General features: G+C 35.9%; 1 protein-coding gene across 1 annotated transcript in view; it reads right to left on the reverse strand.

Annotated features, from left to right (window-relative positions):
- Positions 1–18,383, reverse strand: part of ANKIB1 (ankyrin repeat and IBR domain containing 1) — a 92,462-nt gene that overhangs the window by 12,096 nt on the left and 61,983 nt on the right. Inside the window, exons 5-11 of the mRNA XM_084260427.1 lie at positions 14,477–14,594; positions 11,310–11,518; positions 8,982–9,070; positions 7,153–7,297; positions 5,710–5,876; positions 2,240–2,328; positions 1,110–1,240 (exon numbers count right to left, since the gene is read on the reverse strand). Of these exons, the coding sequence (XP_084116553.1) occupies positions 1,110–1,240; positions 2,240–2,328; positions 5,710–5,876; positions 7,153–7,297; positions 8,982–9,070; positions 11,310–11,518; positions 14,477–14,594 (948 nt within the window). The remainder of the gene's footprint in view (positions 1–1,109; positions 1,241–2,239; positions 2,329–5,709; positions 5,877–7,152; positions 7,298–8,981; positions 9,071–11,309; positions 11,519–14,476; positions 14,595–18,383) is intronic.

Genomic DNA, 18,383 nt, shown 5'->3' on the forward strand with positions numbered 1-18,383 from the left:
CGAGGGTCAACACACCACACTGAGATGAGCTCAGTGGCAAAAGTTGCAACAAACATATCTTTTACAGTTATTTGCACTATGGAATTTATGAGCTCTATTAAAAATCACCTAAAAACCTGAAAAACACCCCTCCAGCAAACTTAGTATAAGCCAAAGTGAAGGAGAATCTGTTGTCTGCTGCCACAGACAAAACTGAAAAAAAGGACACCAAAATAGGCCCAACCTTTAATTCATACCACAGAAAGAATATGTGATGATAAGATTAAGAGAACAGGATCTGGGTAGCAACGGAGAGACGAACAAATTTCCAGAAAAACAATTACCTTCTAAATCTCAGCTCTTTTTTGGAGGCCAACTACGGTAAGTGTGTGTTACTTACTTATTTTTAATGATGTTCCTCAAAGAGGTATTAGCTGTAGTTATATAAGATCCTTCTGACATAAAGAAACAGTATTCTAAATATGCTGCTTTTAACTCCTTTGAGAGAAGCAGCATTCTCAAAAGATGCTGAGCTCATGGCAAAAAATATTTTTTCTATTTCGGTAGCATAGTGCAAACTCATGACTAATCTTTTGGCTGCTGTCACCAGTAAGTTTCTTTTGGCATTACTCTTCACTGCTTTTTCATTCCTACTGATTAATTCCTGTTTACAGTTTTCCATTTAAACTCTGTTTTGTTGCTATGTTAGAGAAATAATGGAAGAGAAAAATGCAGTAAAGCAAAACCTTCATTAGAGCTCACCATTCTTTAAAATGTTTCATCTTCTGCCAACTAAATACGTTCTTTCTCTTCTACATTATTAATGATGATTAAACTATCAATCATTTCAGTTTCCCTACGTTTCATACTGTATTGCCAGTAATTCTTACAGGTTTATGGAATTTCAAACTCATTTCGATGATTACCGTGTTCACCTGCCAACCAAACAGATTCCACTAAACATTTTCTAAATACACATAACCCACCACTTGCACATGATCTAATTCTTGCAGCAGGTTCCAACAGATCTCAGCCATGACATTTCAGGCGTTTCAGATGACTGTGCTGCTAAAACATGACATACACAGCCTGAATTAGGGTTTCACAACAGTAGGTAGGGTCCTTCTTACCTTTGCACATTGCATGTGGTTGCAGCCCTCATTCTTCTGGATTGGAGATTTGCAGTTGGCGCATGGTTTGGAGTTCGTTAGTAACCACAGACAGTTGGCAGCATCCTCATAAGCCTCACTCACTCCCACAACTTTTTACGGGTGACGGGAGGATATGGAGCATGCAAAATAAGAGAAGTTGAAATTGTACCTGAATTGTATCAGGAAAGATGTTTACCTGTTTCTTGATAGAACATCATAATTATACATTATATGTATTTCTCATATATGAATATAATGATACACATTGATTTTATATTCTTTCTAAACATACACTTCTATACATGTGTATGTAAATTATATATGACATTATAATAAAAGTGATAAAATACACGTATGAGAAACATTGGCAGAGTTTCACATAGTATGGTGATATTTTGCCTCTTTATAAAATCATAGCATTTCCTGATTTGGAAGGGACCCATAAGGACCATCAAGTCCAACTCCTGGCTCCACACACGCTTTCCAGAGTATTTATACCATAGTGTGGAAAGTCTCTGAACTGTGGTAACCAAGTTAGAATTACTATCCATGTTGAAGTTGTTGTTTCTGTTGACCAAGGAAATGTGTGTCCTGTGTAAGCCCACCCTGTATTACCTGTTTTGGTAAAAGTTACTGAACATTAAGCCATCCCCCACAATTCCCTTGCAATTCCCCCTCAACATTACTATTACTATCACCTGTTGGTTTGAAATAGTTTTAGATCACACAATGTACCTGATGAAACACAACTTAAACAGAAGTACAGACTGGGCTAAACATTAAAAATTGCTCAGGAAAAATAAAGTTATATTCAGGAATAAATCAATACATTAATGACTAAATTCTGTTAAGAGGAAGGGAAAAGTGTTTTTTATGTTCTGGCTGAACTACACGCAGTTTTACGGGGAGGAATGGTTTAAGGAGAACGGTCTACCATAGCGCATATGCAGTTAAAGCACGAGACAGCCCCTCATTCAGGGGTTTAATTTTCCTTCTCTTTTTTTCCCTATATTTCAACCAGTGCAGAGCTTTCACTCAATGCAACTAAAAAAATCCCTCAAAAAAAAAGAAAAAAAAAAATTAGGCCTCGTCCCAGTCACGGCTCTTACGTTCTTCTGGTTTCATTTCAGATATTTTCTGCAGCCAGTCCTTCCAGGTTTGGCAGTCACAAGGTTCATGTGCTTCACCAAGACATTCCCTGAAAATTACAGTAACACAATAACTCATCACTCAGGTATTTAAAGTTAAAACTGGGTCAAGCTAAAATCATGGAAACTTACCAAGAGATGCTCAAACTTTATAATAAAGTTAGGAAATATTGTTTTAAAATACTCTCGGAGTACTTGCTTACAAGCATACATGACTATCACAAAGATCAACAAAAAACTTAAATGAGACAGGAAAGGAAAAGAGATTTTTAAAAGTAAAATCTGAAATACATGCGCTGGTTTGCAGTTTTTTTTATGTCCAGGTACAATTTTAGCATCACAAAAAGTGCTAGTATAGTTTCTGTGATAAAGGTAAAGTACAATAAAGATAACACCCCAAAAAATGGGTGGTTTGCTATAGCTGAAATGCACTTCATGTCAAAATACTTGCATCTATCTATTCAGCTGTAATAATTAATCTTTAAGCAGATTCAAGCTTTCAATCTAAAACAAGATCCAAATGTTTCAACACCAACATTAATTATGGATGTCTACTCTTTCCACCAGAGTTTTTAAATGGGGGCTTTAACTTAGTTACATGGACCCAATGAAGAAATTAGTCCCTTGAGCTTCCTACTTAGGTTACTACTAGCTTTAAGGATAGCAATAATTACTACACAGTGGCAGATGCATGGCTTCCAGATGGTGCTTGCATGTAGATGTGTCACTATGGACTCTGGGATTTGTAATAACTCCTTTTTTTACTGGAATGGTAGCAAATAGCCTCACACATCTGTCACATCAAATAAAACTACTCAGAGGAAGTATGTTTCAGACAGACACCTGCTGCATCAGAGCATATGCAAGCTTTCTGCAGACCCAGTGGTGATCTGCTCTCTGCAGTGCATAGCCAGAAGCTACCTCAGTACTCTTCTGATGGCTCTTGTCCACCTCTTAAGCAGAAATGCAGGAACAAAGAAAAGGTTATGGCAATAGTTCACAAATTTTTCCCCACTAGTTAAGCAGCCATCAAACAAGCTTATATTTACTATACAAGGACCTCTGGTTTGGAGATACTTAAGATCTGCAGCAGTGAAAGACTGCACTGGAATGACTACTCAGCATTCTCAGCCCTGGTTGAAAACCAACCCCTTTCACTTCTGTAGGACAGTGGCGCACTTCAATAATTGAACTCAAGACAGCCAAGACTTCTCACACAGTATTTGTACCCAGAAAGGACTATAATTAGCAAAAATTAACAAGCTTAGTTAAAATGTAAAAGCTAATCAGCCAAGCTATTACTGGGGGTAGGGGGGGAAGATTGTGTCTTTGATGTTTTCAAATTTGTCCATTGGTGGATTTTTAATGAAGTGCAATCACATATATATCATACATCTATATCGATATCAAAATCTATATTGGTATCTATATGACAGTCACAACAGAGTGTTACAGAACAACTTCTCATGGAGGAAGGTCTTTCCTCAGCCTACCCCAAACCAAGGCTTTTTATACTGAGATGCCATTTTACAGGAGATAAGAGTATTGAGCCAATCACTCATAAAACCTTTCATGAACCAAAGCTGTATAGACTCCCTGACAGCACTGAATGAAGGAAACCAAGGCCAAATGTCTGTGACAATTAACAGCGTCAGCCTCCCCAGACTCCCTTCCTCAACACTCAGCAGGATGGTTTATTTGAAGGTGCATACACAATAATGTTGTAGCAAGTTTCAGCAAGTTAAAATTCATGGAAGGGCTAAAAGCATTGTCCAAGAAGAATGCAGTTCTGGATTTTCTTTCCCTTTGTGATAATATTTGTATCATATGATCAATTTTTAATCGAAACCACAAAATACTGTTGCATTACTGCAGGACGCCTTGGTTGCTAACAGAACTTTCTTCCCGTTGCTGGAACTTTTCATTCACTTTTGTGGGGAAGAAAAAAAAGGGCCTTGGAAAGGTCTTCTTAGACATTTTGCTGCTAAAATGAGGTCTTTTCAACAACTTAAGCATATTTGCTTGCGTAGTATCTTAAAGCATTAACATAAAAAAGAACACTCAGAAATATTGCCAGGAAACATAAAAAAATAATTATTTCTCAAAAATTAGGCACTCAAAGGACATTTCTCAAAAATTAGGCACTCAAAGGACATTTTCACACTCAAGAGGATGTTCTGGGGAGCTACTGCATTCAGGCCATGTAAAGGAAGCAGATGCTGACAATGTCTGAAGGATCATGTCAATATCACACTAAAGAGGTCTCAAGCTCTGTCCTTCAGGTTAACAGAAAAATTGATTCTCTGTAATCAGAACCAGGGAAGAGAGGATGGTACTTTCTTGTGGAATATCTCTAAGGTTTGCTCTATGTTCACTGGTAAAAAAATGTTTTCTGGTTTGTTTCCACAGGATTTCTTTCTGAGTTCTCCATCCATTGCAAACAACTTCCTCCCAAAAAGTTGTTTTCTGGCTTTTGGGGTTGTTTCATTACATCTATTTTTCTGGTGTTCCTTCTTCCTTTCCATTCATATGGTTAAAGAACTTAAATCAGAGGCACCTTCCATTAAGAGTCTTATGATATTTGGAATTAAGCAGATCATTCAGGATCTCTTCTTCTCACACCATGGTTTCAACTGATAAATGAAAAGGATTACTCAGCTTGTCTGAGTATCTGCACTTTGGCTGACCCTTTTAGATTTTCCATTAGTGAAAAGGATGTCCCTCTACAATGTTCCAGCCATAAAGTGAGAGTATGATAATCACAAGGAACTAGGACAGGGTTTTGCTCTGCACTTCAGAAAAATATCCCACTCCTTTTCTGCTTTTCTTGGTAACTGTTGTTGTCCTTTCCTTGGAAGTGCTGAGGACTGGCAATCTGAGGAATGATTCTTAAATGTCTTAGGGCTTTTTACTCCCTATCAAGTTTGTATTCATCTTAAGACTCAAAAGAAGAAAACAAAGAAAAAGCACTGATCCTAAAGTGAAACAATGATGGTAGTGATCCTGCAAACAGAATATCTGTGTATGAAGCAGTAGTTCCTTCTCAGTCCTGTTTAAATTCCAGCTTCTTTGATGTGATACTACCAAAATTCAGAAAGAGCTAAAAAGTCTGATTTTGCGTGTTACTGTTCAGAACATCCCATGTTTCAATTATATTCTGACTACTCATAGCTGACACAAAAAGTCCCTTCTCCTCTGTCCCCTCAGAACCGAACACAACACTCCATACCACTGCTTGGCACCTTTGCTGTGCCCCAAAATACTGAAGCAGATGTGCACATGAAGTTATTTAGTGCATGGATAGTACAGTCACATGCCACCCCATACACACTTCTGTTGCACATTTGATGCTAAGTGGGACTTTTCAATTAATCTATGAAACAGCAGTGACTGTGAGCTTATGTAGATGTAGGCGAGTTTCTAGTACCAACCAGCAGAAAAGATGTCCTTTTCCACAATCTACAGCAGGGGCTTTTAGCATAGGGAAGCTCAGTGTATCCGATCCTGTTGAATTTGTTCCTTGTCTTGTTAGCCTTACTGCTCTTTCACAGCCCGGTATAGGGCACCATTTAATGGCAGGATTATTTTCAACAAAGGCCTGGGGGATAAAAGGAAAAGAGGAAAGTATTTTATGACATAAGATTAGATTCCATCACTGACATAAAACAATCTGTATTCAAAGCCAAGAACTAGAACGACAATCTTGTAGCTACCTTATAGGCTTTTAAAAACAGTAATAAAAAGGGAATAATTTAATCACCTTAATAATGAGGGGTTTTTGAGTAACAAAAATGCTCCAGACTTATGCTAAGATGCAAACAGCTTCCACCCCAAACAAAATGTTCAATGTGTGTAATTCCTCTGTGATCTGCCTTACTACAAACTTCTACTATGTAGGCACTGGCAACATGCTCATTAACAGAACTCACTCTTGTAGTTGAAAATAATTTACATCTTATTTACTGAAACAAAAATCCCACAATATATCCCACCCAAAATAAACTTGAAATCAGAACTAAACTAACTCAGGAATTTACCTCCAATTCTTTTTTTTTTTTGTTAATGTAGCAGGTTTTCTTTTGAAAAAATTACATCTAATAAATAAATAAGGAGGAAAGGAAATTTTTGCTTCAAACCTATGCTGATCAACAGCCACTTGAAATATGAAGATGCAAAAGATTAATCAGATCTGGTAATTTAATTTGCACCTTACTGGGTAAGATTCTGTTGCTGTGTATTAAAAGAGACTCGTCACCAGGGGAGGTATTGTATTGTAAATGAAAAGATATTTCTCTACTTTCTTTTGCCCCCCCACCACTGGTAAAGTAGCACATCACCTCAAAGACTAGTTCATTACTACAGTGGCATAAAAGAAAAAGTTGTCATGATGGAAAAAAAAAAAAAGTAATTCTCCTGGACTAATTTTTAAAAATTAAAACAGGCACTATTTTTGAATGCAAGAAATCTCTTGGTAATAAAAATAATCCAAAAGCTCTCAAATAGATTGCCAACACAAGCTAGCCCAGCTGATTAAAAGATTCATATCACCCGCTACAAACATTAGTTTGATCAAATAATTTTATTAATACTGCATTATGGATTATTAATACTGCATTATTTATTAATACTTCCCATTATGGAAGTATTGCATTTGTGCTTAAGGAATAAATATGATGTTCTTTCTTTTTTCTCAGTGATATATCAAGCATTGATATTATGGCATGTAAGACAGTGAACGTATACATTTATTACTTTCCACTTGGAAAGTTACAGATATATTGCAGCATTACAGATATGCAGCACACAGAAGTTTTGAGTTATTTTTTATAAAATGAAATACACTTCAAGAGTACAAGAACAGTCTGACATCTTACCTTAATGTCAAATTGAAGGTATCTTTTGTCCATCTCCTTGGAAACCACACTTTCTATGATGTCTACAGGCACAAGCTGGAAACAATCATATGCTGGGCAAAAAATGTTGTGAGCTTCACCCTCCTGAATTTTCAGATTCAAAAATCTGCCAGAATTTTGTCAGTCAGTATTTGTGAATAAAAAGGAAAAGGTTGCTGAATACTTTATACTACAGACAGTCACATTATTCCATTGTTAAACAAAGAATAGGAAGTATGCCCTTCTGGTCAAAAGGGCTACAGATCTGGTGACCAGCATAATTAAAAACATTAAAAGAACACCATGGTGCTTCAGAAGTGAGCACGATGAGCGATGCTTAGTCCTGTGTGTTTGTGGTTTCCAACCTTACCATTTATCAGAGATAGCTCTGCAATGTTTAATTAAACCAAGCATTACTTCTAACTTAGAAATAGAACATATAAGTTTAATTAATCTAGGAAATAATTAATTCAATATGCAATTAATTTTTACAACTGTGCCAGTCAAAATAGCTCTGCTCTTGGAAACAAATTTCTAAACGAAGACCTTTATAGTCCCTAAGCACCAGAATGCAGGACCAAACAAGCTCATAAATCTGCAGAAAGCTGGACCTTAACAGTGCACAAGGTTGCTTAGTTTAAAAGCAACCTTAATCTGACATCAAGGATGATATTCATCTCATCTAACTTTAATCATCTGAAGGACAGGCAGCTATTCTAAGTTAGTCACCTGGGATCCTTTAATAGTTAAGGTAGAGAGACTTGCCAATTCATCCCATCTTAGTTTCATATCTCAGAATGGGATAACTCAGTCCTGGACATGTTCCAAGTATCTTAGAAATGACCGGCTGGGAAAGATGAATCCCACCCTAGATGTGCCACCGCCAACACTGGCTTGACATTGAACTGTAGCTCTGAATGCATGCACAAACTGCAGTACACACAGTCCAGCACCCAAATTAGAAACACTGTGTCAAGCCAGGGATCTCTTGGTGACTTCTACATAGCTCGGTAACAATTTGCAACACAACAGAAGTGTGACTACTAATTCTCCTGCTGCTGAGAAGAATTGAGAGAAAGTGCTGTGCTCTTCCTTAACATAGGAGGAATTGGTTCCTATACATTGGGCTGAGCTGCAGTAGGACAACCTATGCTGATAGGAGACTGTAACAAGCCACTACAGTGGTACAGTTCAAGCAGTACCACCTCCTGAAAGGGGACAACAACAAATACAGATTGCACAGATACAATTATTCCTGGGAAGTATGGTTAACATTTATACTAGCATAATTACCCAGGTCCCATTTTTTACTAGCCTGATTATTTCAACTTCAAAAAAACTATGTAGTAACAAGGCAATTACCCTAATAAAATTTTAAGCTAAAGTTTAAAGCTAAGTTATTAACTGTAAACGTAAGAAAGCATTCTGATTGCTTTTCTGACTGGAAACGCATTTACTATGCCTAAATTTAGTGTGCTAAACTAAGAGATGGAATTAAGCATGTGCTTAATTTAGAAAGTATAAACCCGAACACTACCAGCACCACACATGCACCCACCAAACCAAGAGTAGACTCATCTATTTACATGTGGGCTAGAAAATATTTGCTTAAGAGTTTTGGTGAATCAGTACCATTATGTAACCCTAAAACAATTTATGGTCACTTTGAGTGACAGCTGAAATATTCAACAGGGTCAAACCAGCAGCTCCTTGCAACCCAAACAGTACTCTACCATTAGCTGTTTATGGTCTTTGTACTTTCCTGGCAAGTATGGAAGTTTCTTGAAAGACAGAAAAGTACATATACTCACGCCTCCCAGCATGCTCTGCAGAAGTCATGTCCACAAGGCATATCCACTGGGTCTTCAAACCCAGAAATATTACACATACAAATGTCACACTGTGAATGAAAAAAACGCAAACCCTTCTGATTATGAAATATGCTGAAGCCTTTCATATTGTTAGCGTGACATGTTATGTTGGAAAATCTTGGCAAAAATTTAAAGCAGTGCTCAGAAGGGAAAAAATCTAATTATAAGTTATTTAAACTATAGAAGTGGGAAAGATTAGGTATCTCTGTTTCTACACCTCCCTATCCAAACAGCACATATTGGGGTGCCTTCTGTCATGTTACCCAGCTCAGTCAGTGCTTCTCCCTGCAGAGCGCTGGGGCCTTGGAGTTACAGTTCTAGGGACAAAAGGGACATCAGCTTCACGGGCAGTCAGAAATAGAGTGTGGAGATGAGAGAGGCTACAGGAAATCTTTAGCATCTCACACAATCTGGTGCAAATCAAGATGGAGCAATTTGGCTGTACAACAGCGGCAACTAATTTAAGCAATAATCTACATAAACACTATTTTTTAAAATACTTTGAGGCTTTCAATCAAAATAAAGAATAAATTAAGCTATAAATGCTCCAACAGAAGATCGCTGAATTTTACACAACTGAGTACCACAGAAAAAATAACACTGAATAGTGGGACCTTTATTCTGAAAACATTTAAAGCACAGGGATGAAACTACTCATTCCTTTGTTGAAATATAATATTAATGAAAATAAATATTCATGTTATTCAAGGGGTCCAAACAGATTATTCTTTCCATTGGAACAAAGAGTCCATGAAAATTTACTCCATCTTTCAATACATTACATACTATACACACAGAGGACAGTTTCAGAAATTTAGCCTATGGTATGCCACTTTTTAAAAGCTTTTGTCTTACAGCCAAAACCAAACCAAACCAAACAAGTAGGCCTTTAATGTGTAAAACTTGATGAAAGCATTTATTGCTGGTTTATCCATTTCAGCTTATTGTCTTGCCAAAGTTAAGTGGTTTAGAAGTTGACAATGCATCCAAAATATTCACTATTAAATTTATCGGAGTTTTCAATTTTGTATAAAATATAACTTTAAAATAAGGAATTTCATAAAGCCCAGAGTTCAAAATATAAACTACAGAACATTTACTAGAACGGTTTTAATTATAAGATAGGTTGTAAAATACAATATCTGAAAAGGAGCTTTATGACTTGTGATTTTATCCATTCCTTTTAGTTTTCACTTTCCTGCCAGAAAATATGTATTATTTCATAAACAACATTTTGAAAATATTTTGATAGCTCTTTGTAAGATCTTTAAACAAACAGGAAAACTAAATGTCTAACTCTGGATTTGGATTTAGATACACTAGATCTAGAATGGCAATCATTACCCAGACCTGCATTCCTAACTTATGGACCATCAATGAAAAAAACCCCACACAATATAAAACTGAAGATATGTTATCTTTCATCACACATTTTAACTAGGAAATATTCCTGGATGATATTTAACTGTGAAAGTAAATAAATGTATGATAATATTGTTCCTTCTACATAGTTTCTTTTTCAGCATTTTCAATTAAAGAAATAAAAGATTTCTATACAGGAATACTAAAACTTAATTGTAATGAGAGATCTAGGGGATGATCCATTTGCAATACGCATATAATATTCTAGAAAAAAATGCTTAGGTCATGGAGTAAGTTTTTATAATGCTGCAGCTGTGGATTATTAAAAAGAGAACTCTGTCTTCCAAAAGAACCACACTGATTTTAATGAAAGGCGCTTTCATATTTCAAATTTGCAATAGCCTCGTAAACTGCTTGAAGCAGCCCACACATAGTAAAAGTAATTACAAGCTTACAGTACACTAGTGGGCTGACATTTCAAAATGCAGACAAAGAGAATTTTGTTTTCTAAAGAAAAAAATTTTAAAACGCAGAGCTCACAGCATCCAGTACATTCGGGGAAAGGGATACAATGAAAGAGAATGTCTTGATAAGGATGAGATGAGATGAAGCTCAAATGAGCCAAAGGTGCTGATGTGACTGTAGCTGGGTAAAATGCCACTCTATGAGTGACAGCCAAGGGGAAAAGAGTGCTGTATATCAGCCGGATGCTCAATTGTGTTACTATATAGAATGCTGAGGGTGCCAACTTCTCTGTTCACCACTTCCAGAAAGAGAAACACATCACGCCCGTACAAACTCACTTTCAGAATGAGATGACATCGCAGCTCTCCTGTCCCCGTAAGTGCTCTATGTTTAGAAATAAGCACTCTCACCCTGCTAGTTTCAATCTATTTATAAACTTACCACAGCTGTCTCCATGTCTTCTGGCAAGGGGCTGAGTTCATCAGGGGAAGTTACAGAAGAGCGAGTAGTGCGCGGAGTTCGTGGAGAAGGGAGCGTATCCCATGCGTTGTACCCACTTGGAGGGGGAGTTGGCATCTGAACCCCCGAACGCTGGCAGCAGCTCTCCGGATTAGACATCCATGCTTCAAGTAACTTCTCCCTGTCCCAGTCTTCAATAAATATATAGATACAGGAAATTATGCAGCTGACAATGTTTAAAATATATTCTGGAACTGCACCCTCAAATGAATATATAAACACGAAGCTAAAACCCCTCTATAAATACATAACTATGATATAAACTAAGCAAATGGAACTTTAGGCATTAAATTTTACAGAACACATTCCAAGATAATACATAATGCAATGTATTTATGTAAATAATTGCACTGCAAGCATCTCTTTTCCCTGCAATATCAGTTTTAAATAAAATTGGTTTTATTAGGTATTTACAGCAATTGAAGTAGCTAGGAGACTCAGTCAGAACTGCAGTGACTTGCAAAGACAGATCAAATTATAACAACTTTGCACCACAGAATTGGCAGTATTTTCCCTTTCTATGAAAAAAGTAATTCTTCAGTATGGATTTACTTTTATCTATTGTGTTTTTATAAGAAGATGAAGACAAGTGCTACAAAAAAAGATGACAAAGATAAACCAAAAAGTTTTGCAACCTAATGAGTTACCAGTCTTCATACAGGCATATGAGAGTTATGAATTTCTGGGGAAATAAAAGAAAACCCCCCTACTTGCAAAATTTTTTTTCATATATTCTTTCTACATTTTTATTCTATAATTGCTATTGAATGTTTTGCTTTTATTCATAACCAACATTGTCAATTTATATACAAAAAACCTAGCGAAACAAATTTTATTATGACGGTCTCAAAACTAAATCAAATCTTTCTATATTATAGCTTGAAAAGTTTTCTGTTTCTGATTCCTACAAGTATTATTAAAGGTATTTTATGAATAGCGAATTTCTTATTTAAATGTAGATTATCAGATTCCTACATGGATTTAAATCCAAGACCATCAACACTATGCACAGATGAGATGAACTAGAGTTTCAGAAGAAAAGAGAAATTTCCCCATTTTTTTCCTATTGCTTTAAATAAATAATTTACAGTTAGTTGTATTTGCTGAATTGCCTCTTTTTTATCCTGAAATCAACTCATGTATAATGAACTAGAAGAGAAACTGGAACAATCTTGAAAAAGCAATTGTAGAAAAACCGTGAAGTTATTTATTTTCATGACTGCCTTAACATTTTTTTAAATCTTGGCTCTGAGTCTACATACTTCTGTCTCTTAAGTAATAAATAAATCAAAATAAATCCACTCTTAACTCTTACAGCCTGTGCCAGTAAATTGATATAGTTTTACAATAAAAAAGAAATCAAAGTATGTTGGATTATATATGACATGTCTGTAAACTATTCAAAGTAGTACCTAAGAATGATCTTTCCAAGAGTTTCAAACATCTTTTCATACACAGTGTGAATTAAGATTTCACATCATTCTTTTATGAATTTCAAGATTAAATGCAAAACCAGTGCAATTTGGCATTTGATATTTCCCAATTGTCTAAGCCTTTGTAAATAGCTCAGTTATTCCCTTTACTAGTCTGAACCACTTCCCTGTCTTTCTTTCAAATAAAATACATTGTTTGAATTATTTCCAATGTATGACTGCAGCTACAGGCAAAACAGTCGCCTTTCTCATGACTTGCAAAGATTCTCCACACTGGCCAAATGCAGTGAGTTACTGCTACATCACTAAGGCAACACCTTTCCACCACAGACTGATTTTTCTCAACTTTCAATTACTGATTGTGAGATGCTGGAAGACATTTCTCCACAGTTTACATCAACCTCACTGCTTCTGGACTGTATTGCCACCATTTTCTTCTTCAAAATATATGCACAGGTTACAGAACCTGCCTACCCACTTGGTGAAATATTTAGCAATATTTAGCCTTAATGAGGGTATTCTGAGACTCCAAAGTAGCGTTCAAATATTGTACACATTACAAACACAGTACAGGAATTTTAAAAAAATCCACATTAAAAACATATATGCAAAGACTGTGCCTTAAAAATCATTGACTGGCTCAAGTTCATGTTGCCTTAATTCAGTGTTAAAGGGCACACAAATACCAGGTATTGAAAAGGATGTGAAACTGTTGAGTTTCAGGTACTGTACTTCCCCATGAAAGTCTGCCAAATGTTGTAGGTTTAAAATAATAGTTTCCTACTTCATTTTTCCCTCTCCCTTTTATTTCCATAAGGAGCCCACAAAAATAATCGTGTATGTAAGCTTAATCCAGCAATATGGTGATGAGCAAGCAAACTGTTAACTGCCTGAGTAGTGTCTTTGACAAATAGTAATAATGCAGATGCTTCAGTAAGCATAAGTTTTGAATCACTGAATCAAAGCCTAAAGCTTCCACTGAGTTTCAGAGAGATACTTTTGTCTGAAGCAAACACACTGAATTCAGTATCTCCCCACACTGAATACAAACCCAGTTCAAATTTCACATGAGCACAGACTGATTTTGGTGAAATTAAACTAGTTAGATGTACATGTGGAAAAATATACTCTGTATTAAAAGAGTAACTATAAAAATCCTTCAAAGCACATATATACTTTAAACCCCAAGGCAATTTCCAACCATTTATTACAGTGGTCAGACTGCTGTTATTGCAACAAAAAGCAAATAAATACAAAAATACTGATCTAGTTTTGTGCACAACTATATAGTGGCTGAAAACCAATGGTCTGACAAAAATAGGTACAGTGAATTTGACTTTTCTGACATATAAAACCTTGGAAGTTCTACTTCTATGTCTCACTAAAATAGGAAAACTCTCTTTCTCCACACGGCTTAAGTTAAAATGTCTTCCATTATAATTCCTAGTTTGAATTACCTTCCTATCAGTTTACCTGCCTGCCTCAATGCTTTCTGACATACTGCAGCTGTACTTCTGTCTGAAGTATTGCGTGAACTGTTTCCTGATAGTTCATTGGCCATTACTTATCTTTCACTTGGAAAAAGAAAGTAAACATAAAACTGCAATTTTAATTTTGATGAAAACAGTTTCTTTAGTACTTAAGGTTTTGGATTACCATGTGCCCGAAGTAGAGCTTCTGCAGTAAAGAGTGGGGCTTGGAGCATGTCAGCAGACTCCACAATCAGCATATCCTTAAGCCTTCGCAGGTCCTGAAGTCTTAATCCCTCATATGGCTTTGTGAAGAAGAAGACAGACAATTTACGTCTAACACTATTTCCCATTTAGTCTCTAATTCCATATTAAAATGAAAACATTCAAAGCACATTTAATGACCATCCTCTCAACTGTGTGGTAATTTATGCATTGCGCAGTCCCATGACCATGCAAAGCTATATGGAAACACTGTAATTTAAAAGTATTTGTAGTATGACCTTTGTAGATGTCAAAATCTGAGTTCTTTATAGTTGGAGGCCATGTTCAAATGATGACCTAGCCTAACATAGACTGTCCCTATGGAAACAATCTAGATTTTCACAGAATCCAGATGTATTTTTAAGTGATTAAGCCTCAAATATTATGGCATGTGGATCTACATTGCATGAAGATCCTCTGTCACTAAATTTATACATGAATTGAGACCTATTAACTTTGAATTGACCTGGAGGAGGATACGTTGAGACATTAAATAGTAAGAAGGGATACACTGTGACCAGAATCAAGTACAGGTCTCTTGAGGCAGTATCAACCCTCTGAGAAACAGAGAATGAAGTCATGGATAGGACAGATGAGGTGCAGTTAGAGGCTCATAGAAACACAGAATGGTTAAGGTTGGGAGGGACCTATGGGTGTCATTTGGTTCAACCCTCCTGCTCAAGTAGGGTCACCTAGAGTCAGCTGCCCTGGATCACGTCCAGATAGCTTTTGAGTATCCTCAGGGTTGGGGATTCATTGTGTATGAAGATGTCAAAACTCTCTTTGAGAAACTATCTAGTTCTGATAGCCCTATCCAGTCTGAGCAGACCATCCAGCTGCCTTCCTGGTCTGGAGCTACATCCAGGTTACTATAGCATTAAAAAAAAGTTCAAATTAGAAAAACAAAAAGCTAATAATAACTACTTGTCCTGTCCTTGGAAATTTACAATCCAAGTAAAAGTCTGCTGTTCCTATAACCCTTGCTGCATGAGAAGCAGAAGGCAGATGAGATGGGGAGAATGGATACCCTGGACTTCTAAACGATTTTGTTCTTTTGAGACACTTACTCTAAAAACCCAACATTCCTTCTACATTCTAGATATCATAAAATACTCTATAAAATGCATCTTAAAATATAAATGGCTCCCACAAGAACCTCTTCTGTTAGCTGGTCAGTAAAATAAACAGGAACTACTTGATACCAAGAACTTTGTCACTGGCAAGAGAAATGATCCCACGACTCTGCATTGGGTCTTTTTTCTTTTTGAGAAAGCAAGAAAAGCAGAAGAGAAATGGACTGTGAGTATCCTGACCTTCATCTTGATTGCCCAAGTTCAGGGAGTTTCTGTATGTCCTTCCATTGCTGATCATGCATGACTCAGTAAAGGACAATCTGAAGCTTAATGGCTTGCAGTGAAATAAATCTGGGCCGCTTGATTCATAGCATGCTGGAATTTGTCTGACCTACTTAATTTCTTACAAAAGAGATCATTTATAAAAACATGTCAGAGAGACAGGGATACAAACAGCTGGGTGCCTGAATAACTGCACGAATGTACTGAAAAAAAAATGGAAGCAAAGAGTAAATCATCCTGACTGAATCCTAACTGCATTTTGAATTGCAATTGTAAAACAAGTGACTTTGTCAGCACAGCAGTACTCAATTCTTGAAGAACACATGTATCAAAGAGGAATGTCTTTTCTGTTAAACCTGCAACATACATGCATATTTTAGGACCTACTATTTTATCCTGAAATGCAGATATGTTCAAAATTATATTTAAGCGATTGGTTCTAGGTCAAACACTCTCCCTTGAGTAACAGACCACATTATATTACCTCAGCTGGAACATTCCCCACAACCCAGGAGGGATTTTTGGATCCTGAAGTTTTTAAAAAAATCTTAAATTTATCTTTTTAAGTAATGAGGGTCATATTTCTTAAAAATGTGTTTGCAACTTCAGATATTTGTTTCATAAAATAATAGATGAGCCCACAGAAGCTGAAAGAAGGGAAATTTTAGGCTGACACTGTTAAGTTGCTTAATCTGGAAATTCCAGACTGAAGGTTTTATACAATGAGAAGCTTTAAAAATGTTAATGTGTGCCAGACATAGTCTTGTAGAGACTTGTAAAAACAGAGTATTTAGTTATAAGGATGTACACCCTTTATAGAGGTTTATTTTTAACTACTGCAAATACTGATGACTCCACTCTGCACTGCCATATACTATAAAGATTGTGATTACAGTTTATGACACTCAGAGATCTCCTTTAATACTCATTTATAGGCGAACTCTTTATTGCTATATGCTGTGAAAAAGGCATTGTTCAATATTAGCACAATGTAACTACATAATGATTTTGGAATATATTACTTGAGTTACTACTTTAATGCACTGGTGAGCTTATCACTACATATTTTAACACTTTTCTCAAGAGCCATTATTTTTAACTATTTTAATCTAATTTTTTAACCATTAGTATTTAGATATCATAAATCATAGTTGGTTTTCTCCTGAAAATACTTTTAATATGTAAACTGATTATTTTAACAGTTCATTTCATACTATTGTTATTTTCTTCACTTTTAAAGTACCATCACAATAGACAAGGGCAAAATAACTCTTTGCTATAGTGGTGACTACATAATTAAATGGTGTCAAATATTCTTCATGTAAACATTCTCCTTTATGGGTGGGTGGAGTTTTACAGTTAAGGGAGTCATATATTTATAATGGGACATATATTTATAATCTATTTAACTCATTCAAGTATAAGCACTCTATGTATATATTTGTCATATTTGTTAGTCCCTTTCTATCTTTTCAGTTACTAAACATTCTATCTGTAAAGTACATTTTAATCATTTTAGAGAACTTTTTCTATTTGTGATATTTGAATTTATATATATATTTATATTGCATCAATTCTAGAACTGAAGAAACATGTATTTCTCTGAGTCTGACAGAGCCAAAACTGTTCTGGATGATCTACTCTGATGTACTGCTCATTCCCAGGTTTTTCTTACGCAAGCTTAAAACACTGCATGGTGTGAGTGAAAGGAAGGTGCCTGTTATCTTCCACGGGTACAACGCCAAGATAAATATGCCCCCATGCTACAATAAAGAGCAAATTAAAAGCCTGCAAATAAAAGAATCAAATCCTATAAAAGCAGCTTAAAATGAATCAGTTACTGTCATATTATTTAGTGTAACTGCAAATTAGATTTAAAAGATAAATATAAACTTAGATTATATATAATGACTTTTGGAGATTGTTCATCAACAAAGTAAGAGAAAAGAATGAAGACCAAGGTCATCTGAAGTACTCTCCTGGATGATTTTCTAATGCCCTTCCCACTGCCCACACATCATACATAGATCTTCTCTTGCCCCAACTAACTACAGCGTGAAGAGAGTCACACTTTACACTTAACTCTTAAAACATTTAGCATTTTCATTTTATATAGGGAAATTTAGATTGCATGTGTGTTGGTACATTGTTTTCCTTAAAAACTGCATTTTGTGGAAACACACTTAATCTTTTTTATGTTTCAAAACTACTAGTGCCTGTTTGCTCCCCATCTTTAACTGCAGTCTCTAATTTGATGACTGAAAAAGTTTGAGGTGTGTTAAACCCAAAGTAAAATAGAAATGTTCCTTTAAAAATATGCTTCAGGGAGCACTGCAGTAAAAGGAAATTTAAAAAGGTTGGGTAACTGTATGATGGAAATGGATTTTATTCAGAAACCCTTGTGGGAGGAGTGAACAGAACTGCTGGAAGATGGACAACTCTGTTGGGCTATCAATTTTGAAATATGGGTCTACT

This window comes from Gallinula chloropus, assembly GCF_964237585.1.
Source record: "Gallinula chloropus genome assembly, chromosome: 2".
NCBI lineage: Eukaryota > Metazoa > Chordata > Aves > Gruiformes > Rallidae > Gallinula > Gallinula chloropus.